Genomic DNA, 23,119 nt, shown 5'->3' with positions numbered 1-23,119 from the left:
TCTTCAAACTCCGCCCGCCGGATTGTTTGGGCTGTGTGCCTCAGAAATCACACCACTGCAGAGCCCGCCCTCTCCCCTCCGGGGCCCCTCACGGCCCCTCGTGGCCCCGCCCACCGCTGGACCACATTGAAATGGCTCTGATGTTGTTGTCAAACATTACAGTGTGCCGAGCATCCCTCCTCAGGTCCTTCAGCACGACCATCTCTAACGCAGCAGAGCAATCGGAGGCATAAACTAGAGACCTTCTGACTTCACTGTTTCAGAGCCAAACAGCAGCAGCAACATCTCTGACTTTAATATTATCATTATTACTACTTTAAGATCAGTGTAGCTACATGCAGCTTCCAGTTCGGCTGGACAACATGGGCCGACCGCGCATCGCCTCCTTGTTGCTCCTCTTCTGCTCCCTCATTCAGACATGTAAGTGTGTTTTTATTCATCCAATTATGTCATTAATTAGCTTTTTATTGCGCTTGGCATTCGTTTTAATCCCATTTAAAACCAGTGCCATGCTTCAGCTTTGTGTTATTTTCTACATGCATGTGTTTAAAATGTGATTTTGTTGAAGTGTTCAGAGAGGTGTGGGTTTACAAATGCCCACTCCTCTGACAGTACAGGATGCAAGGTGAAGGGGGGGAGGGCGCAATTATTCTCACAATGTAGGTCAAATTTCTTCCTCTCGCTGTTTCCAGCACAATGAGGTTTTTTTTTTACCCCCCCACTCAACCACATATTTCATTATAGGAATTATGAATCATGTGAGGGGACAATAATCCAAAATAATCAAAAGTAAAACAACTTTCTTTGCATCACAAATCATGTTATCTGCTTTGTTTTGGAACTACTCAATTGCATCATTCCTATAAATTTAATAAATATAACTCAGTATCACAGTTAACCTCTTTTTTTTTGACTCACAGTGATTTTCATTTAAAGGAGAGCAACCATTTTTCTTTTTTTTTTCACTCCATGCCGGTTTTTGAATGGAGCTGAATGTTTTGTGCTTTTCATTCATACACTGGCGCTCAGCAGGCCGTGCAGCCAATGAGAGTGTAGCAGTGTGAATACAGACTGTGCAAAGATATCAAGCGGGATTTCTGAGAAGAAAAAAAAAGACACATTTTTGAAGCCATTAATAATGTGGGAAATGGGCGCCACTTTAAATCCCTGCAGAAAACCCACCAGTAGGAAAAAACATTTTGGGTGAATCTGTTTTCATACATGATGCTACATCCAGCGTGTTTACAGGAGTCTTGTTTTTCTCCCATTACCTTAAACGCCCCGTATTGTGGTTATGAATGGAACCCCTCCAACTCCTCATCATCCAGTTCAAACACACAGGCTTTGTCCTGCTGCGACATTCCTCAAGTTTTTGGTTGTACACCCGGTTTGATGTGAAGTCACCGTCAGACGGGTTCCCAGTATGTTGGTTCTGGGAAACGGTGTGTGGTGAAACATGTTAGAACTGGTTGTCGCCCACACACACACACATTTCAACAACACGCCCACAGATGTGCGTGGTGATGAAACATGTCCGTCCAAAAATGTTGGGAAATAGTCGCCTGCTGAGAAATAGACTTTGAGCTGATTTATGACGAGAAAGAGAAGTCTGATTTTGAAGGATTAGGGGGTGTCTCTGCGCCCCCGATGGCTTCAAAATTAAAATACACTGCATGTCACAGACTGGGCAACAAACAGAGGCCGTCACTGATTTTGCACTAAATCAATACGGCTGCCGTTTGGTCCAGTTCGTCTGCCAAGGTCTGAACTTTAAGCCCTTTAAGCAAACAGCCGGTCAGAGTTGATTTTAGGTAACGAGTCGTCGGTTTCATGGAATGAGACCAGATCATGTTGGTGTTTTTCCCTTTCCTCTATTTCCCAACATTCAACTTAAAGCCGAATGACTCTGAGTTTCTTGGACTGTATTTGATCTCTTCTGGGTCACAGGGTTGGTCAACAGAAACGTTATCTTTATGAAAATTATCTTTATGGCGAGGGCAATAACACACACCGCTTTCTCATATTGTGAAGGAACGATTGGTTCAACAGTCTGAAGTGGATCTTTTACATCACACCTATGACACTAAAGCGACTGTTAACTCTCGTTTGAAGCCATATAAATACTACAACATGGGTAAAAACATCCTCAACCGGCGGCCGCTTAAAAACACACCTTTTTAAGTAACCTTTTAACCACAGCCAGAGCGCCGGCCATGACGACAACAACAGATGTTTGACTTCACCATGAAGGATTTATTATTCTGTAAGGCACACAGAGCAGTGAATAATTCATGAGTTGGACAGAAGCTTATGAAAACCCACCCATTCATATTTAATGATTTTTTTTAAATCCTTCTTTATTTTTTAAATAAATAAATTTGTATGTGGACATGGAGATGCTAAATGGCGAGCTCCTGGTGGGTGTTTCCTTGTGGTGGGGTAAACACCTCCCTCTGCCCCCCCTTGTTCAGAAACAGGTGGCGATCCAGGATCTGGAGCCCAGAGGGAGGAATAGCCTGGAGTACTTTTTCATGAAGTGCTGTTTCTCTGCTGTACAGTCTAATTGGTTCTTCCAGTTCAGTGGCTCTATCGGGGGCATTGGCGATGGGGGTTGGGAGGGCGGCTCTGAGTCTTCAGCAATTTAATTTTTTTTCCATCAGGCACCATGAAAACTGGAATATCTGATATATTGTCGTTGTGACCTTGTGATGTCAGCAAAGCCAGATAAACGCAGGGTGGGCTGTTATCAAAACGTACAGTATCCATGTTTGACTAAGAGCGGGACCATTTATCTGCCCCCTGTTTAAACAAATACCAGGCACGTGTGGGGTTGTGCATGTGTGTGTCATGTCAGAGTGATTACCTCCCGGCTCCCTTTCTCCTCTGGAAGCAGATTTATTGCCATCCTTGAATACACAGCCCCTCCCATACATGCGATAAAACCTGACGGAGGCTTCAAATGTGAACTTAAACCAACTTCATAAAAGTCTCAAATTCGACATTTCAACAAGTGTTGGTGACGAGAATAAACTTAGGTTGTGTTTCCTCCTGGACGTTCCTCTTAAACAGCCAAAAGATTTACATTATTGTCATTTTCCAGGAATTTATTCTGTTATGAATCGATTGCTGTCAATTGTGACACTGGCTGCCGTATATAAACCCGAATGTCTTTTGTAATCCCCTGAGCCTTTTCTACCAGCTGGTTGAAATTTCAGTTTTTTTGTGACATGTCTTGTCAACAATAAGATGTATTAAAGCCAATCAAATTGGTACAGATGTTCATTCTCCCCCTGGAATCAATCTGACTGTCTTCACATGTTGACATTCATGTTTTTGGTGTGATTGTTTTTGAGTTGATTGCCATCAAATTTGGTACAGATTCAAAGTGTTTCCAGAGGATAAAGAAAAGCTTACCGATTCCACTTTAATAATCCGCTAACTTTCCCCCACCTACGTGGTAAGGTGACATTTTGTTCATTTGTTTCGTTTTTGAGGCATGTCAGCATCCAATTTGGTTATTGCCATTCAGTTTGGCCCACATTCTCTCGGTCCCCAGAAGATCAATCCAACTGACTTCAGTGACCTCCAGGTTGTTCCTCAAGTGCATTTGAGTGAAAAGTCCTGACTACTCTTTGATGGATTTTTGACAAATCTTCTCCAGATGTTCATGGTCCCTTCAGGTTTCATTTTCCCTTTAGCGCCATCATCAAGTCATTGTCCTATATTTAATGAAATACTTTATAGTTAATACCAAATAGGCGTTCAAACAAGTTTGATATTACCATCAGCCTCAGAAGTGTTAGCATGCTAGCACACTTAGCAAAAAGTTAAGTGATGGAATTGTGATGCTTGCACTGCTAGCCCAAAGCACTGTTAAGTAGAGTGTCACAGAGAAGCTAACACGCCTTTCTGTTCTTGATTTATCGCGTTTTTCTGTAATAATTAATTATGAAACTTTCCTTTAAATGCAGCTTCCTCTTTGTTTATAGGGAGTCATACCTCGTCTACCTGCACTGTTGTTAATTTACTGCTCTGTGTGCCTTTGAATTGCACCCCGGGGACAAATAAAGTTTTTTTGAATTTGAATTTGAATCATGTTGTTGGATTCTTTTTTTTTTTTGTTAAGATGTATTTTTTGGGCTTTTTGTGCCTTTAATGCAGAGAGAGGACAGTGGATAGAGTCAGAAACCAGAGAGAGAGAGGACAGTGGATAGAGTTGGAAACCAGGGAGAGAGGACAGTGGATAGAGTCAGAAACCAGAGAGAGAGAGGACAGTGGATAGAGTCAGAAACCAGAGAGAGAGGACAGTGGATAGAGTCAGAAACCAGAGAGAGAGAGGACAGTGGATAGAGTTGGAAACCAGGGAGAGAGAGAGGACAGTGGATAGAGTCTGAAACCAGGGAGAGAGAGAGGACAGTGGATAGAGTCTGAAACCAGAGAGAGAGAGCGGGGAATGACATGCGGAAAGGGGCCACGGGTGGAAGTGAACCCGGGCCTACCGCTCGAGACGAGAGTCTCAACACATGGGACGCGCGCCCTAACCATTGTACCACCAGCTCGCCCCATGTTGTTGGATTCTTGATAGATGAAAACCAAAACAGAGTCCCTTATAGCTGAACTTTCTGTTTATGTCTCTGTGTTGTAGATGCGTTGACTACGTGTGGAACCAGGCAGTTCCAGTGTGGAAACGGGAAATGCATCACCATCAGATGGGTGTGTGACGGTACAGACGACTGTGGCGACGGAACAGATGAACTTCCTGGTACCTGCTGTGAGTAGCCAACGACGCTTCTCAAAATAAAGAGGTTGAAATGATCGCTGTTAATCCCAACAATCCCTCAGTCGGACGATTATGTAGTCTTAACGGCCTTTTGTGTATTTCCCCCGTAGCTGCCAGAACATGTAGGACGACAGAGTTTAGCTGTGCAGATCGACTTAACCAGTGTGTACCGAGCTCCTGGCGCTGCGATGGAAAAGCAGACTGTGAGAACGGAGCTGATGAAGAGAGATGTGGTGAGTAACTTAAGGCGCCAACATTCACCAAACTTGATTTCTTGGAGAATCCAAATCTTCATTTGTCTTCCTGTTCCTGGCTTCTCGTGTCTTACTGTGCTTATTCTCTCTCGTAGCGCCAAAGCAGTGCACGAACACGGAGTTCCGCTGCAGAAACGGCCAATGCGTGTCTGCATCGTTCGTGTGCGACGACGAGGCGGACTGTGACGACGGCAGCGACGAAGCCTCCTGCCCGGCCGTCACCTGCAGCGCCGCCTCCTTCCGGTGCAACAACACCGTTTGCGTACCGAACCTCTGGGCCTGCGACGGCGATGCTGACTGCCCCGACGGCTCCGACGAGTGGCCAAGTAACTGCGGCGCGAAGAAACCCGACGCCGGTCCCGTTCATCGGTGCTCCTCGTTGGAGTTTCGCTGTGGAAGTGGGGAATGCATCCACAGTAGCTGGAAGTGTGACGGCGGTGCAGACTGTCACGATCGATCGGATGAAGCAAACTGTGGTACGCCTTGTTCTTTTCCTGTTAGTTACATGTTGCTGCATAATGATCTAGCAAATACTTCAATCTGATTGGCTGCAAGTTGTCCATTAATTCCTTAGAATAAGGCACCTACTAAGTTGTTTTCTTGGGGCTGTCTTTTCCCTTTTCCAAACTCCATTGGCTCTGCAGAGTCCCTCTGCACCTTTAAGAAAAAGCTAAAGACCCAGCTCTTTCATGAATACCTACTGACTTAATGATGATGGTCTCCATATTATTGATGATGATGATGGTAATGACGATGGTTTTTGTTTGATAACGACGACTTATAAGATGGTTTCTATACTGATTAGAGCTCTCAAGAACTGCCCTCAATGTTGTGCTTTGCCTCTGGTCACTTCCTGTCAGCACCTGTGATCCAATCAGACTCAAAGCTGATCGTTTGCTCTTACTCACATTGTTCCCTTTTTTCTAGATCCTTGCTTGTGTTGTTCTTACTCTCTGATGTACGACGCTTTGGAGAAAAGCGTCTGCTAAGAGAATTGTAGAATTGTAGAATGTACCAACCAATTTCAATACAATTTGTCTTGATGGCTCGTCAAAAACATTTTGATCGCAAAACACATTAAAACAACATAGTGGTGTTGTTCTTTTGTTGTGGAACTGGCCATGGTATAAGCAGTATCACGCCCCTTGAGGTGTCTTAAATCTGGAGTTCATGGACTCCAATCTATCGTCCAGAAATTCCTAGTAATGGAAGCCTCGTTGGGCATTATCTTTTTACATCTAACTTTCAACGTTTAATCTCTTGTACTCATTCCAATTGGCTACTAGCCCGTCCCACCTGCCATCCTGATGAGTTCCAATGCGGCGATGGCACCTGTATCCACGGTAGCCGCCAGTGCAACCATCAATACGACTGCAGGGACATGAGTGATGAAAGCGGCTGTGTCAACGGTACGAAACCACCTCCCAAATGTTTCCTACTCTGGTCTACACAGATGCCTTTTTGACTGCAAGATTACTAGTGTGTGTCTGTAACCTGATCTTTTCTTTCTGTCTCGTCCATCATCTTGAGCAGCAACCCACTGTGAAGGCCCCTCAAGGTTTAAGTGCCGCAGTGGAGAATGCATTAGCATGGAGAAGGTGTGTGACCGGCAGCGTGATTGCAGGGATTGGTCGGATGAGCCTCTTAGGGAATGTGGTGAGTACAGAAGCCTCTCATTCATAACTGTCGGGTTAATTACTACTTCTGTGGACGTAATGAGAGTGTCTGCTGCTTGAGAGTGCTAGTTACTGTACATCCTCCAAAAAAGACCTTTTCTTCTTCCCTCCACAGGCTCCAACGAGTGCCTGTACAACAATGGCGGCTGCTCTCATATTTGCAATGATCTGAAGATTGGCTACGAGTGCCTGTGTCCTGCTGGATTCCTTTTAGTGGACACCAAACGTTGTGAAGGTAACAGCTTTTCATAAAGTTACTACTAGAAGTAGCCCACATGCTAAAGTATCCTCTCATTGACTGTTTTCACATGGTGTCCATTTTCCTCCATTGGCAAAAGTCAGGTTTGGAAGCTCAAATCAAGTATAAATCATGTAGCTGTGTTCAAGGTTGGATGCTGTAAAAACATGGTGAATCTGGCAAATTGTTTTAATTGTACTATTAGGCAAAATATTACAATTAATAGATGGTGAAAGACTGGTTAGATTTTCTGTTATTTGTTCTTTTAGAAAGAGCCGTTTTCCTTCTAATCTCAGGAATGACGTGGGAAAAATGGCCAATCAGTGGCGGTCTTGATTCAAAATCCAGAGTCCGCCAAGTCCGAGACCTTCAAAAAACGCTTTGTAGACCGGTCTCGAGACCAAGACCGTTTTCAAATACTACAAAATTAGTTTGACACAAAGCTAGATAATAGTTAAAGAGTTATTTTCTTCAGTTTCCATTGGGATTCTCTACATCGGTTGTCTTTTCAGTCGCTGATTAAGCATTAAAATATTAATAGATTGACAGATTTACTATAAAAACTTGCAGCCTTGAACACAGCAGTCCGCCAAATGGCCACATTGGCCATGTGGAACATGATGAACTTCAGTCAGATAAACAAACGATGCCAAGAAATCTGTTTACTATTTGGTAAATGTATTCATGGAATTCACTTTGTACGAGATAAAGAGAGATGTCATAATTATTATTGACGTAGTGACTCAGCTTTTTGTTCCACTGTCATGTATGTTTCATCCCTTTTACCCCCCCGCCTCTCGTCTTTCCATCAGATATCGATGAATGTGCCGAACCTGACACCTGCAGCCAGATCTGCATTAACCTGATAGGCAGTTATAAATGTCAGTGTGAGGAGGGATACCAGGTCGACCCAGCCACCAAAGCCTGCAAGGCCATCGGTAAATGTCAGAGCTGTGTGTCTCATTGTTATGCAAGAGTATCTCAAACATTCAGTTTGACCAGATCTCTTCAAAGATATCAAATTTGGATCTAAGCTGAATTTAATTCTTTCCATAGTGTATATCTTATAGACTACATCCATCCATTCATTTGTTGTTGGTGTGTCTTTCTGAAGCCATTTTCTGGTCAAAACTTTTTTACTTGCCACCAGTAAAACCTTTAATATGCACTTATCCTGTTTGACATCCTGTCTTTATAACATTTTAACGCAGAAATTGGACCATAAAAAAATGGAATTACCTCCATACCAATAGGAAAAAGAATAACTAAAACTCCATTTGTGTTCTGTTTGCTAACTTTGTCCCCATTGGTACACAAGTGAAAATAAAAGCCAAACATACATGCTTTTATTTTGTTAAAAAAAGGGAAATAGAATTTTGGTTTGACTGTAATCCAGGTAAAAAATTAACCCATCCACTCTGATATTTCAGGTACGATAGCCTACCTCTTTTTCACCAACCGTCATGAAGTCAGAAAGATGACTCTGGACAAGAGCGAGTACACCCGAGTCATCCCCCGTCTCAAGAGCGTCGTGGCCGTTGACATGAACATGGCCGCCAAAGAGATCTACTGGTCAGACATCTCCAACAAAAAGATCTACAGGTGAGAGAGAGAGAGACAGAAATCTGAATGAAATCCTTCATGTTGTTGTTCTCTTTACTCAAACGCTTCATTTCTAATCCAGAGCTCCGATGGACTCGGCTGAAGACTCGACCACTCACAGCGCCGTCATAAACAGCGGCATCGATGCTCCTGAAGGAATTGCCTTTGACTGGATCCACGGGAACCTCTACTGGACTGACAGCATCCGCAGCACCATCTCCGTGGTAACCGCTGACGGTAGCCGCCGGAAAACCCTCTTCAGGCAAAACTTATCGAAACCTCGCGCCATTGTGGTTGATCCCCAAAACAAGTACGTCTAACATCTTTTCTAGACTTCCTCAGTTAATGTATTCAGTCAGATAGTTTGTATTTATGACCTCATATAGACATGATCTAGATTGCACTTGTTATCTCTTTGAGAGTGACCCAACATTGATCCATAAATTGTCAGTACCAAGTCATTTTAACAGGCAGAAACCTTGAGCAAAACCAGACGTGTAGTCGAGCAACCATCTTCCAAAACTAACAGTAAATAATATTTTCCTTCTCTGTTTCCTCAAAGCTTCATTTACTGGACGGACTGGGGGAATTCCGCAAAGATTGAGAAGGCAGGTCTGAACGGAGGAGACCGCACCGCTCTGGTTACCGACAACATCGAGTGGCCCAATGGGATCACGCTTGGTATGTTCTAGCATTCATTTGTAAAGCATTAACTTTTAATCTTGTATCTTCCTCATCATTGGGGAGTTTGTAGATGGACTAGAGACACATGGTGAAGTGTATTTTACAGAATATGTGACCTTTAAGTTTTGCACAAGCTCAAATCTTTTGTTTTACTTAAATTATGTGAACGCCAGCGGTCACTAACATCCGACCTCTTGACCCCCTCTGCCCCCTCCTCAGACCTGCTGAACCAGCGGCTCTACTGGGTGGACTCCAAGCTGCACACCCTCTCCAGTATCGACGTGCAGGGCGGTGGTCGACGCACCCTCATCATCGACGAACACAACCTGGCTCACCCACTGGGTCTCACTGTGTTTGAGGTAAATGTTCATCACCTGATTCATTTACAACATGCCATAAACTCCATATAACACGTGTTTTTATCACTGCTGCTACTGTCATTATTAAAGTGTGGCTGTTCTCTGTGCTCGTAGGAGAGAGTGTTCTGGACAGACGTCAGTAACAACGCCATCCTCAGTGCCAACAGGCTGACAGGTGACGACATCAGACCAGTGGCGGAGCACCTGTCGTCACCAGAAGACATTATTCTCTACCATAACCTCAAACAGCCTGCTGGTAAGAGACAACGAAATCAAATGATGTAGGATGTCTGACAAACTTCATCAAACTTCTTCTCGATGGATCAGCAACTGAAAGAACATGTTCACATTTGAAAGTGGAAATTCTGGAGAGCCATTAGCCATACATCAAATTAAACCAAAATATGTAATCACCTTCAGGTCCCAGTTAGACAACAGCTAATGTTAGCATTCAACCACTTATCAGCTCAGGGGAAATTGTGTTATTTGACTACAATTTGGCCCTCTGGCAGTGAGAATTAAGTTAATGTGGCCCTTGCTGTGACCAAAGTTGCCCATCCCTGTCTTAGCTAGTGTTAGCTAGAGAGTGGCTGAAATCTAACGTTAGCATTTGTCTGGCTGCGTAGCCAATGAGGTCAAGCTTTTTGTTTTTACTTGAAAGATGCTGTGAAACAGATTAGTTTAGGCTAGCATCGAGACTTGGAAATGGAAAACGGCTGACTTCCCTTTTGTTTCTAGCTGATTATTGAGCCTCAGAGTTGCTGATTGGTAGATTATGTTTTACCTGTTAGGCTAGCTGTTATAGTCTTTTAGCCTAGCTAAGACAACCGTCCACTTGCTAACAAGCTGAGCTCATTAGCTTACATTTAGTATGAGAATAATGTCAGTTTTCTCTCTTTGCTATATGATTCGAATAATTTAAAATGTATTGGTAAAGTTTTAGGGCTTTTAAAGACATTTCCCAAAGTTTACTTTGACACCTGTTTTCTGTTGCAGGTAGGAACTGGTGCCAGGTATCCCACTGTGAGTTCATGTGTCTGGCAGCTCCACAAGTTGGCAGACATCCCCCGAAATACACCTGCGTCTGTCCAGATAACATGATGCTAGCCAGGGATATGAGGACATGTGTGCCTGGTATGTATAAGAGGATAAATGTATTGTGTTGTTCTGTCTCAAGTTCTAAAGTCCACACTAAACCTTACGTCAAAACGGGTTAGTTTCTGACTTAAGTTGCGTCATTGTTGGTTACCATGGAGACAAGTCTCATCTTAACTAGTAGAGCGTAACGTCCAGACTTCTCGTGTCTGAACGGACTAACCTCTGTTTACTGATGTTAATCCACAAACATGGTGTCTCTAAAATATGACAAAACCTAAAGCCTAAATCTGCAACCAGCATGAAATGAAACTGGTGACATGAAGTGGTTAAATCGTCAACTTCAACATAAGGTTATTTAACGGTACTCTGTTGTTGGACGGATGAAATGATCTCCTGTCATGGAAAACTAAAGCAAGACTACATATAAAAGTCATCATATTTCTGAGGGATGTAATCTATGATGGGGAACAAAGTGTAGACACCAAACAGCCGGTAAAACCCTCTGCTCCTCCTCATCCCCCAACTTATCCCTCCTTTCACGACCATCACCATGACAACCATATTTTACAGAGGACTGTACACCTGTACACAATTCCAGAAATCATCATCCATGTCTTATAGGTACAGTTCTTAAAAACTCATTTTAGGCAGTTCTATTTGTGAGTCTCACCCGCCTCCTGTGTTGGTTCTTCATCAGCTGTTCCTACACCTGAAGCCCCCGCACAGCCTCAAGTTCCAGATACCGACCCGCCTCCTCAGCCGACAGCACCACGTAGCACCACACCCAAACCGCAGGCCCGCACCACACCTAAGCTGCAGGTCCCCACCACCACAGCGCCCGTCGAGACCACCAGAACTCCAGCCAGGCCTGCCCCACGCACCACCAGACCCCCTCTCAGGACCACCACACCTGAACCAAGGACGACGACACCCGAGCCAGTGAAGATTCTGCAGACCACCACGGAGTCTCCAGTCACGTCTCCAGGCAAGTTGAAGTTGTCCCGACTTTGAATTTAATTTATTTTACAAGGACAACGTAGTTAAACACACAGGGAGCTGAAGTGACGCATACAGGGCAGCATCTGGCTAAGGGTGTTTGCAAAGTTTACCAGATGATATATGGTCAACTTTTGCACTTTTGTTATCCGACATGTTTTTCAACAACTGATATAACGAGCTGAGGATGTTTTGGGGACGCTGCTGACGTCAAACATACACAGAATATACGTTGTGTGTGTCGGTGGAGGGTTTCATGGTAAACACACACTGAGGTCTTTAAACTCCAGCTACATGGATCATTAACTTCTTCCTTTGTTTTTACTTTTTCATTCAGATTCAAGACCTGATTTTGCGGCAGTTGTACCCAACCCGGCCTCCACCACCCCGCTGGCTCTCTATATCATCTTACCTCTCGGTGAGTTGCTTTACAGTTGACTTAAAAAATAAAAAAGAAACAACAGCAGCTAAATCTTTAATTTGTAACTTCTCCCCTTTGGCGACTTTTCCGCAGTGATTGTTTGCATTGTTGCTGTTGGAGGAGTGCTGCTGTGGAGGAACTACAGACTCAAGAACACCAACACCATTCACTTTGACAACCCGGTCTATCAGAAAACCACCGAGGACCAGGTGCACATTTGGAGGAGCCACAGCCCTGACGGTTACTCCTACCCAAAGGTGAGTCCCTTTGATTCATAGGTTTAGATTTTACAGTGTCAACCACCTTAAACCAGGCGTACACTACCATTCCAGCCGGATGTAGTTTCTGAGCACCGTAGTGTACATGCACATACAGGCAGGATGGTTTATCACCGGTCAGCTGCTTCCGATCAGTCAGATGAATTTCTGCCATGTTTGATATTTTGATTGTACGACTGCACACACTCGCACAGTGAGAGCAGAGCCACAAGCAGGGCTTTTTTCCTCCTGATTAAAAGAAATGGCAAACCGTCAAGACAGAATTTGAAAGCACCTCGGCAATAGCAGGCATGCTTGTTCGATGTGTCTTCCCCTCCGATCACAAGAGATATGAACAGAGAAACGTTTGCAGAAAATCACAGCAGACCTCCAGCTGACAGGAAGTATGTGTTGAGTGTGTGAGTGTGAGAGGGTTTTCTGTATTTTTCATTTGAGCTGTGCATATGACACAACCGTCTGGAGAAGTTTTCAAAGAAAAAGCTTACTCACAGTTGTCAGCGCTCTGTCCTGATTGAACTAGTAAGGTCTGAGTTCTCAGGTCGGGCCAAACAAAGGGAAAGTGAGCTTTGGTCGTGCAGTGTGAGGTGATGCTCCACCACGATTTTAATCCCATAATACTGTGAACTCAGGGCTGAATTCCTCCTTCAGAAGCTTCATATGTATCCTCACACTGACGTCCATGTTTGTGTTTTCTTTCCCTTCAGAGACAAGTTGTGAGCTTGACTGAGGAGGCAGACAACCCGGCCTTCACGGAAAACTGAAAAAAGAAATGAGCAGCGTGGAAAGAAGAGCCTTGGTGATAAGCTACCTGAGAGGTCCTCTTGCATTGTTACCTCACACTGCACAAAGAAAAGAAAGAAAAGGGGGCTAAAGCCAGGATGAGACAATGCCGAGAAACAAACCTCTATATCCTCACAGAAACACAAGCGCTCTCCAGCGGAGAAACCAGGGTCAAGCTCCTCTGTTAATTTCAGGTTGAACATTGTTTCTTCCATCAAGTTCAAAAACAACTCCTCAGCAAGTCATACCAAATCAAACAGACAATCCAGCATTGTTGTTCCTTCTTATAACTGTGATCCTGATGGTGTAGCTGGAGAACTGTGTCATGTTGAAGACACTGTGTGTCGTCTGATCAACTGAGATCATTTATCAACTGTGAATTTTCTTGAACTCTTGAGAGGTACGATTCACAACTCATTTTTGTAAATACCACTTTTAGTTATTTTTGTAGGTTCATGGAACAGTACAAACGGATTTTTCTTTTGTGGTCATGCAGATACGAGTATGCTAGAGAGGAGCCAAACAGAGACAGTAGTTTAAGTTATCTCCAGTTTTACAGAAGATGCTTAGTGGATTTTGTTATCTTTGGACAAAGCTATTCTGTGTTTACCCTTTTTCCATCCTTTTGCTAAATTAAGCTATGCTAATATATCCAGCGCTAGCATATTACTTGCTGCATTCATGAGCTCCTCGGATGGTCCCGGTGTCTGAGTTGGGAAGTCGTTCCTCCGACTTTTGTGTCTTTACATGCTTTCAATTTGGAAAGTTGGAATGATGTAACAAAAAAATATATTTTTTTTTAATCAGGGTTGAATGCTAATAATTACAAACATATTGCTTAAATATACTAGTCGGAGTCTTTCTATGTTGACATGGTCATACCATAAAGTTAAGTGCAATATGTGAATTTATTTAAAGTTTTCCAAATCATCTTTTGTCCGCCATTTTGTAAACGAAGTCAAGTCTGGCACAAATCTTTCCTGAGTTTCTGAGTTGTTGTTCCGACATGGGCAGACGTTCAGGAGCATTTTCCAACTCTGAAACTCGTTCTTCCGATGTGTCCGACGCCACATGAATGCAGCGTTATCCCACAAATGTGAGCGTGATGTCAATCTATTCATACAACTCTCAGCCAAGAAAGTGAACAAGAATTTTCAGAAATTAAACTATTTCTCTGAGAGCCTCAAGGAAAAGTAAAGTTTAGTGTACAGTAAGTCATATGAGTCAACCTGTGTGACCTCAATTAGACTGTTCAGAGTTTTAGACCAGTTATTGCCTCAGTAGTGGAGAGAAAATATCCAATAGGACCTGAAGACGCTGCTGTAGTTTACATTAAAAACCACACGTGACACTGTGTTTCAGCCTTGATTTAACCTGTGATAGCCCTCAACATATGGTCACAACACGCCACCAGCAGCGGTCTGCTGATTTGTGATGTGCTGTCTGTGCACCGGAGAGCCATCTTTAAATTTTCCCTCTCAATGCCTCTCTTGGGAGGGCGGGCCAGCACATTCCTGAGAGACTGAAAAGCTTTGATGCGGCCACGTGTGACCAATTGGGTCAATGCTAAAGCTTCTGCACCGCGGCACGTGTTTATTTACATCCTCCCTCAAGACCAGAACTTGAACTTGACTTACACTAGCATTCCTGACAAAACAAAGCCATGTGCCCCATCATGGTGGTTCAAAAACACACATTGGTGTTTTTTTAAAGAAATTTGTGCCTTTGAATGATGTAGTTTGTTCATTAATTCATGTTGGTGCTATTGAGATCAGTGGATTTTTAATTAATGAGAAAACTTCTGAATCTGTATGTGAAGTCATTTGATATTCACAGACTAACAGTGCAGGTTGATCGTGTAAATATTATGTTCATAAATGTAAATATTTTGTTCTTTGTTGTTTTTGGGTAATACTATCACTGTTCTAGACTTTGTTGTAAACTTTTGAACATTTGATGTAAATAAATAAATGCTTCTATTTATTATAGAATCACCAGCGTGTGGGTTCAGTTTTTTATACACTTCTGTCTAAATGTCATTTTTAGCTCTGATATTTAACCTGAATAAAGTAGATCGTTTACGAGTTTAGCTGGTTGTCATTAGCCAACTGGTCAATGTCAACATTTTCTCGGTGTAAGCTAACTATGTAATGAAATAGTTAACCATGGATAACTTTCAGCATAGTCAGTATTTCAAACTGGGATTATTAGCCAACTTAAATGTTATCAGTTGTTTTTAGTTTCAGCTTTTTCAACTGTTTATAAGCTAACTATTCATCTTTTCATCTTACGGCTACTTTAAGCTAGCATCAACAACTGTCTATCTATCTAAAACTTAGCTTATCTATTTTACTTTTAGAATAGCCGGCATGATTTTAGATAACATTTCCGACTGCTAATCATTAGCCTACATTAGGCTTTTTCTACCCTTTACTCCGATTTTAACTTGCTTTTTGTTTTGCCAGTGGTCAATCACTTTTCACGAATCATTTTACATTTTTATCAAAAAAAAAGTAAACTATCTACAAATGTGTTTATTCACCTGTTAAATACCTGAAACCTTTTGTTTACTGGTGGGATAATCATTTAGCCTACATTTGGCTCACTTTTTAAACAGTTAATCACTTAAACAAATGATTTCAACTTTTTACAACTTGAGCTTCACTGTTAATCTGTCACTTGAAATTTACTCCCCCAACATTAAGTGAATGACTACTTTAAGCTAAATATTTATGCATTTTTTATAGACAATAATTCTTTAAAAATATCTCAAATCAATTATTAATTCCCACAAAGTAGTGAGGCTGTGAGGCTTACTTTTTGGGTCTTCAGGGGCTGCTGTACATTCATTCAGCATCCTAATAACGTTGGGATACTTGGATCTTCTTAACAGATACATGTGATGATGTATTTCACAATAAAAACCTCAGCTGTTACTCTTTAGTCATATTAAGTTGAAGTTGTGGTTAAAGTAGAACGTGTTCAGAAACACTGAGTCCAACTATGTCATGATCTATCCTTCTAAGAAATGTTTTACTTGTGAATATTGTGATGGATGTTTTTGGTTCTGTTTTCTCACATGGAGCAAAGCCACGTCTTACTTTTCTTTGTTGTGGCTCAAACTGATTAATGACTGCTGAGAGGATTTGAAAAATGTTCAGCAGCATATTCCCCTGTTTCCATCCAACTGCTTTGGTATGCAGACATGGCAGAAAACATAAAGAGAGGTGTTTTTTCTTTTTTTTTGCCTCTCTCTTATTTTCACAGGGGGGTCGGTGTGGGGGTGGGGGGTGGGGGGGTCGGGCTGTGCTTTTGTAGTTTTTCGGTGGAAAACAGACCCTCTTTCTTGGAAGGTAAGGTCGTCACAGTGAAAGGCAAAACCACACACGTTTTTTTAGGAAAGTCTCCCACACACATGTCCAGTAAAAAACAATCCGAGCATGTGAACGGCTGGTTTGTTGTCATTTATTTACACACAAAGTCAAATATGATTACGTAAGAGTGCAGCCTGGAAAGTCTAGCACAACTTTTTATGCATTCGCAGAAACAAAAACAGTGCTCTCAAAATACATGAAGTAAAACGTACTTTTTTCCTTCATGTGTAAATTGTATTAATGTATTTTACTTGGTGAGGAAAATGCAATTCAAAAAACAAAACCAGAAGGTGCAAGTTCCAGGCGCACATTCATGACCCACTGAAAACGGCGTCCTATGTCCAAAGTCACTATTTAAAACACAAAGTGAAATGGGCGACATCAAGATGCAAAGAATGTTACCATCAGCCAAAATAGTTAATTCGGACAAAAGGCAAGGCGAACAGCCAATCATAGATCAGGATTCTGCGGTGGCCAATCTGATGTCTACGATGGCCCTGCCCACCCTCTGGCTCCGCCCCTAAGGACTCCTGACATTAACTGTTGTTTACCTTTACAAAAAAAGAATTCAGATTGCAGTCTGATTGGTTGAAAACATTTAGTCAACGATCCCCTCTGAAGATCAGGTTGCATCTATTAAATTATATATTTTATTACAGCTTTCATTGTACAACAACAGCTATCAGAAAAACGAGGGTAGAACTAACCCGCTTTTTGACCCTTATAATCTGTGGTCAACCCTCACATGTGCAGAGGTCAAGGCTGACGAAGAACGGAAATGTTGAGCTGATAACAAGAAGAGATGCAGTGACACAGGTGAAGAAACAAAGTTCATGCTACACTTTTAGATCTCCTTTTTAGGAACATATGATTCTGTGTATAAACCACCATGTATGACATTCCCATCGGTTTAAATTGAAACACTCCTTAAAGCAGATATTAAGCCTCCAGCATCCTGCGGTACATTTGCTTTTTGTTTGCACAGACTGCAATAAAATAATCTGTGCTTCAAAGAAAAGGTGGATCTGAATTCTTCAACGTGATTAATCATTGATTTTGCTGAAAAGGTCAAGTACATAGGGTTGTCTTGTTCCAGTTACTCCCACAGATAAATGGAAAAAGTGATTTTTACTCCAAAAAACGTTGTGTTCAGCTCAAAGAACGACCTGTTTCTCCGTTTGTAAACATAACATTTCTTCCAATTGTGAATCATAAGTTTACATTTTGGTGCAAGTTCCTAAAATCCTGTGTTTGGGACACAATGACCCCAAAGTGTGAGGCTACCACACTGCCTCTCACCTGATCCTACATAGATAAAATCAAAAAGTCAGGTGTATAGTCACTGGACCATCACTGACCTTTGATCAGAGTCAGATCAGCGGGGGATCACGCCACTGACCGGACAACAGCATGACTAACACAATATTTAATCAAAGAAGCTTTAGGTTTTAAACCTCCTGACAAACCGTTACACCGCGAATAACTGAAAAAAAAAAGACAAAAACAAGTTTTCCTCCAACACCTTCATTTACATCCTAAACGGGCTGACGGTTTAACTTTATTCTCAACAATTCAAATCCTGAAATCTTTACAATTGTTGGCAATATTTCAGCTCTGTGCTTTGATTTTGTTTTTTATTAATATATAATTATATATTAAGAGTCTCCGTTATTGTCAGATCCTTCATCAAATCAAAACTGATGAGTCATCAAAACATTCACCCCCCTGTACAGTGTGTGTCCATCGAGACATGAGCTAATCACACCTATTTGGTTTTTTGAACCAGGCTGTAAACATGTTCATCTCTGCTGTAAAAACAGGCTTTTTAGAATGGGTGTGTATGTGACTTCCTGTGCTTCTGCAGCCAGCCTCTAGTGGACACTCCAGGAACTGCAGGATATGTACACTCCAGCATCGTCTTCATTTGTCAACACCTGAGATTGCCCCTTGTTACATACAATATGACCAGTCTGATAATTTTACTTAAGCTCTGTATTCACTTAGCTTCAGTTTCTTTTTTAAATACTTAGACAGATTGATATATTTAAGTTTTTTATTCTGGGTATCTAAGGGTCGTTGTTAGTCTACTATAATGCATGACAAATAGCAACATGCGTGCTTATGAATCTTTTTGTTTCCTTAAAAACAAATCAAGAATAAAAACCTACAATCTCTCATAAACATATTACAAATCACATTTCCTTTTGTTGATTATATTATTTGGAAAATATAGAAGATAATCAGTCGTACAAATATCTTTAAAGACACTTAAATGAGTTCATGAAATACATGTTCTGTTGATTTGGTGTTTTTTATCACAAACTGTACAGTTGTTCTGATTTTCCAGGTAAATAGTTGAGCTATGAGGGACAAAAAATGACTAAAGTATAAATAAATAAATAAATAAATGTTGGGAGAAATGCATACAATAATGTATAAATAAATAAATGATTAAATAAATGCATCAATAAATAAATATATAAATAAATATATTCATATATGTCAATTAAGTGGGCTGTCCTAACATTACTAAAGTAGGATTGGTCAATTTTGAAAAACAGACAGAAGCAAATTTACAGATATACTTTTCCTCTTACGACCTGGTATAAATAAATAAATAAATATATAAATAGCCTTTTTCATTAACAAAGTGTATTTATTATTTATTCATTGATGTATTGTTTTCAGCATTTATATATTTATATATAAAAGAATCCCTCCATTCCCCCTCAAACCCCCACACAGGACTGCCTCACTGGACTGTAAAATACAATATAACATACATCACAAATGTGCAATATATTTATCTGTATAGTAATTTTACTCATAGCTTTTCTTTTTATATCTATTTATATCTGCACCTTATTTTTTATTTTTCTATGTAAATACTTGCTGCTGTTTTTTATCCTGCACTACAACGAGACAAATGCAACGAAATTTCGTTCATATCTGCACTGTAAAGTACAAGTTTGAATGACAATAAAGAAAGTCTAAGTCTAAGTCTAAGTCTAATTTATTGATGCATTTATTTATTTATTTATTATTTATACATTATTGTATGCATTCCTCCCAACATTTATTTATTCATGAATTTATTTATTTATTTATACTTTAGTCATTTTTTTGTCCCTCACAGCAACACGACAGCAACTTAGAAAACCTGTTTTCAGCAACTTGGTGCCAGCGCGCCCTCTAGAGGGGAAACCGCATCATCTATGACGTATGCACCGGAAACCACGTGGTCCAGCTTTTACACCACACACACGCATGGAGCTGCTGGGATGACTTCTCAGTAGGAACAACCAAAACACAAAGTTATATTATTCATCGACACCATGGCGGGCAAATCGGAATTTAAAATCAACTCCAAGTTCGCTCAGAAATATGAGAAATACCGACAGAAAGAAGAACTGCAGAGACGTGAGTGTGACGCTGCTAACGATGCTAACGATGCTAACAGCATAACGTGGGGAAAGCGTGGCCAGCTTACTGTGTGTGTGTGTGTGTGTGTGTGTGTGTGTGTGTGTGTGTGTGTGTGTGTGTGTGTGTGTGTGTGTGTGTGTGTGTGTGTGTGTGTGTGTGTGTGTGTGTGTGTGTGTGTGTGTGTGTGTGTGTGTGTGTGTGTGTGTGTGTGTGTGTGTGTGTGTGTGTGTGTGTGTGTGTGTGTGTGTGTGTGTGTTGCAGTGAAGGATAAATACGGAGACCAGGCGGATGAGAGTCAGTCTGAAGATGAGTCCAGCTCTGATGACAGTGAAGTGGTGAGCACATTAAACAAGAGCAACGAAGTCACACATGTAACTGTGCCACATTTAACCATACAGGCTCATTTTCATCTGGCAGGTTGATGACGTTTAAGAAAACATTAAAAGGCAAACAGGAAAATGCAGAAAGACACAAGAACATATAAGCATAACAAATAAAATAATGATAATATATTGTTTTTTAAAAAGAGGCTGTGACACGTGTATTTATTTATTTCTTTGTCTGCCTTTACAGGAGCTGGACCCGGAGATTGAGAGAGATTTCTACAGGACATTATCTCTGCTGAAGAAGAAGGACCCGAAGATTTATGAGACTGATGCCAAGTTCTACTCAGAAGGTGATTGTTGTTGTTTGTTGGACTTGTTGATAAGTGACAACAATCAGAGCTTAATTCTGGTGTGTGCAGTCACAACCCAGACCCCCTTCATACCTGACACTGAGCAATTAGTGAAATGTGTAAAGTGACAGACTGATGCAGAGCTGGCTAAACACTGAAGCTTCAGCGTCCACCACATGACGACCTGTGTGAGGGCGATGAAAGTGCCTTCATTTAAACACCACATCTAATGGTCTGTCTCTTCAGGGGCGTCCACCAGCGAGGAGACGCCTTCGACCTCTAAGAAAGGCGTGAAGCCGATGTACCTGAAGGACTACGAGCGCAAAGTCATTCTGGAACGAGAAGGGTGAGCGAGCTGCTGGTGACTGGAGTCCTGCATGAAGCTGTTTAAAAAACATGTTGGATAAATATATGACGTGTGATTGTCATCCTACGATCGATTTATTTCACTTCAACAGAAAATATGAAGACGACGAGGAGAGTGATGACGAGGAGGCGATCAAGAGACGAGAGGTAAAAAGTGTTATCAAAGAATTCAACTCTCAACAATGTGTGAGATGTTTTTATTAATCTTTGTTTCCTTCACAGCGAGCCGCCTCCCCGAGCTACATGCAGGAGCAGAGGGAGCTGAAGGAAAGGTGAGACTCAAACAACCTGAAGGTTCATGAACAAAGAAGAAGACAAACTGACGCTAATAAAAAATCACTTCTCAGCTTCCGTAAGTTCATCCAGGACAGCGACGACGAGGAGGAAAAGGAAGGCAGCGAGGGAGAGAAAGAACCCCAGCTGCTGATCAGGAGGATCAAAACGCAGGATGAGAAGGTGTGACGCTGAGACAGCTGACTTCCTGTTTGAAAAAAGAGACGTCCATAAGCTGGATAAACTCATCTGTGTGTGTTTGTAGGATAAAGAAGAATCAGACTATGTGGACTGGCTGAAAGGTCAGGCGGAGGTCGAGGGCCCCGAGGAGGTGAAGGACATGGTGAGTGGGGGGGAGTGCTGAGAACCAAAGGACATCTTGTGGTTTTGTCACTTTGATTTCTTTTCATTTAAAAAAAGTCAATGGCACAATTTCATCCTTTCTAAACTTAAAGTCTTTCTATGTGATTTTTTACACTTAAATAGAAATCAAGTATCTCCTCTGAAAATAACTCTGAGTCATGACTGTCTACAATGGGTGTAACACCCGAGTCCCACTGTCTGTGATGTTTTCAGAGTTTTCAGAGTCCTATCTTCACTTTGTTTACATCGCCCGGACGGCCGGCTGACTCCTCCCCTCGTGTATAAAAGTTGTTTAATTGAGGGACTAGAGAAAAGAAGAATAACATACTGTACTCACTGCTTAACTGTGTTTCTAGATCACGCTCATTTCAGGTAAATTTACATGCAGTGTGAAGATACCAGCAGAATAAAGATCGCTAGCATTAGCATGCTAACACAACAATGCAGCGCGAGTTGTTTTGGTTTCATGCTGGTGCTCAAGGGCGACACCTGCTGGATCAAAACATCACATATAAAACCTTTAAAGCAGAACAAAATGAATGCACCTTTATTTTCTATAATTAGAAATTCTTGTGTAAGTTTTTAACTTAACTAAAAATCTTGTTTTGCTGGGACAGAAATACCTGAGAGATTACTGGAACGACCCGGAGCTGGACGAGAAAGAGCGTTTCCTGAGAGACTACGTCCTCAACAAAGGATACCTGGAAGAAGACCATGAAGAAGAACGGTTTGTAGCTTCCTGTTTAGAACGTTTATTGTATTTTTTTTAAAAGGCTGCATGATGTCATGTGGAAGGATTACCCACTCAGACTGTGGCTAAAGTGTCACCACGTCTTTGAGCGTTCATATCGATGTGGTGATGGCGTTATGTTGTTGTCAACGACGACAGCTCGGTTCTTAAAGCCACATGATGCTCATGATGTTCCTGCTTCATGAAGGATCCCGACCTACGACGAGGTGGTCCAGGACGACGTGGAGGACTCTGAAGAGGAAGGCGAGACGTTCTTGGAGCGTCAGGACGACTTCGAGAGAAGCTACAACTTCCGCTTCGAAGAGCCCGACGCACAGGAGGTCAAAACGTACCCGCGTAACATCGCCACGTCTGTACGCTCCAAAGACGAGAGCCGGAAACGGAAGAGAGCAGAAGTGAAGGACAGGAAGCAGAAGGTACGTTGAAGGGTTAAATCAGGTATCTGAGCCCTCGTTATCAACGTGTGTGTGTTCGTTCCTCGCCTCATGGATCCGGCGGCGGTGTGTTCCAGGAGAAAGAGCAGAAGCGCGAGCAGCTGAAGACGCTGAAGAACCTGAAGAGGAACGAGATCATGGAGAAGCTGAAGAAGCTTCAGGAGCTGACGGGGAACGAGCAGCTCGCCTTCAGTCAGGACGACCTCGAGGGAGACTTTGATCCTCAGCAACACGAGCAGCTCATGCAGGTCGCCATGACAACGCACACACACTCATACACACACACACACACA

At 42.0% G+C, this 23,119-nt stretch overlaps 2 protein-coding genes across 2 annotated transcripts in view; both read left to right on the top strand.

Moving 5' to 3' along the window:
• The first annotated feature begins 139 nt into the window (after positions 1-139).
• Positions 140-15,157, top strand: ldlra (low density lipoprotein receptor a). The gene is made up of 18 exons (XM_020655999.3): positions 140-420; positions 4,646-4,771; positions 4,891-5,013; positions 5,130-5,510; positions 6,321-6,443; positions 6,568-6,690; positions 6,826-6,945; positions 7,761-7,886; positions 8,379-8,550; positions 8,633-8,860; positions 9,113-9,231; positions 9,454-9,593; positions 9,708-9,849; positions 10,590-10,727; positions 11,389-11,676; positions 12,025-12,105; positions 12,202-12,365; positions 13,091-15,157. Exons 1-18 carry the CDS (start codon positions 336-338, stop codon positions 13,145-13,147), a joined length of 2,736 nt encoding a protein of 911 aa, XP_020511655.1. The 5' UTR covers positions 140-335; the 3' UTR covers positions 13,148-15,157.
• A 4,616-nt stretch (positions 15,158-19,773) lies between these two features.
• The window catches only part of kri1 (KRI1 homolog), a 7,741-nt gene continuing 4,395 nt past the window's right edge, over positions 19,774-23,119 (top strand). Inside the window, exons 1-11 of the mRNA XM_020656002.3 lie at positions 19,774-19,960; positions 20,225-20,298; positions 20,537-20,639; positions 20,886-20,985; positions 21,098-21,152; positions 21,228-21,277; positions 21,353-21,461; positions 21,544-21,621; positions 22,259-22,368; positions 22,580-22,808; positions 22,904-23,074. Coding sequence (XP_020511658.2) covers positions 19,876-19,960; positions 20,225-20,298; positions 20,537-20,639; positions 20,886-20,985; positions 21,098-21,152; positions 21,228-21,277; positions 21,353-21,461; positions 21,544-21,621; positions 22,259-22,368; positions 22,580-22,808; positions 22,904-23,074 — 1,164 coding nt within the window. The 5' untranslated portion in view covers positions 19,774-19,875. The remainder of the gene's footprint in view (positions 19,961-20,224; positions 20,299-20,536; positions 20,640-20,885; positions 20,986-21,097; positions 21,153-21,227; positions 21,278-21,352; positions 21,462-21,543; positions 21,622-22,258; positions 22,369-22,579; positions 22,809-22,903; positions 23,075-23,119) is intronic.

The sequence above is a fragment of the Labrus bergylta genome, chromosome 16, assembly GCF_963930695.1.
Source record: "Labrus bergylta chromosome 16, fLabBer1.1, whole genome shotgun sequence".
NCBI classification, from domain to species: domain Eukaryota; kingdom Metazoa; phylum Chordata; class Actinopteri; order Labriformes; family Labridae; genus Labrus; species Labrus bergylta.
The sequence above is the reverse complement of the archived record's forward strand: the minus strand, read 5'-3'. Positions and strand labels throughout refer to the sequence as shown.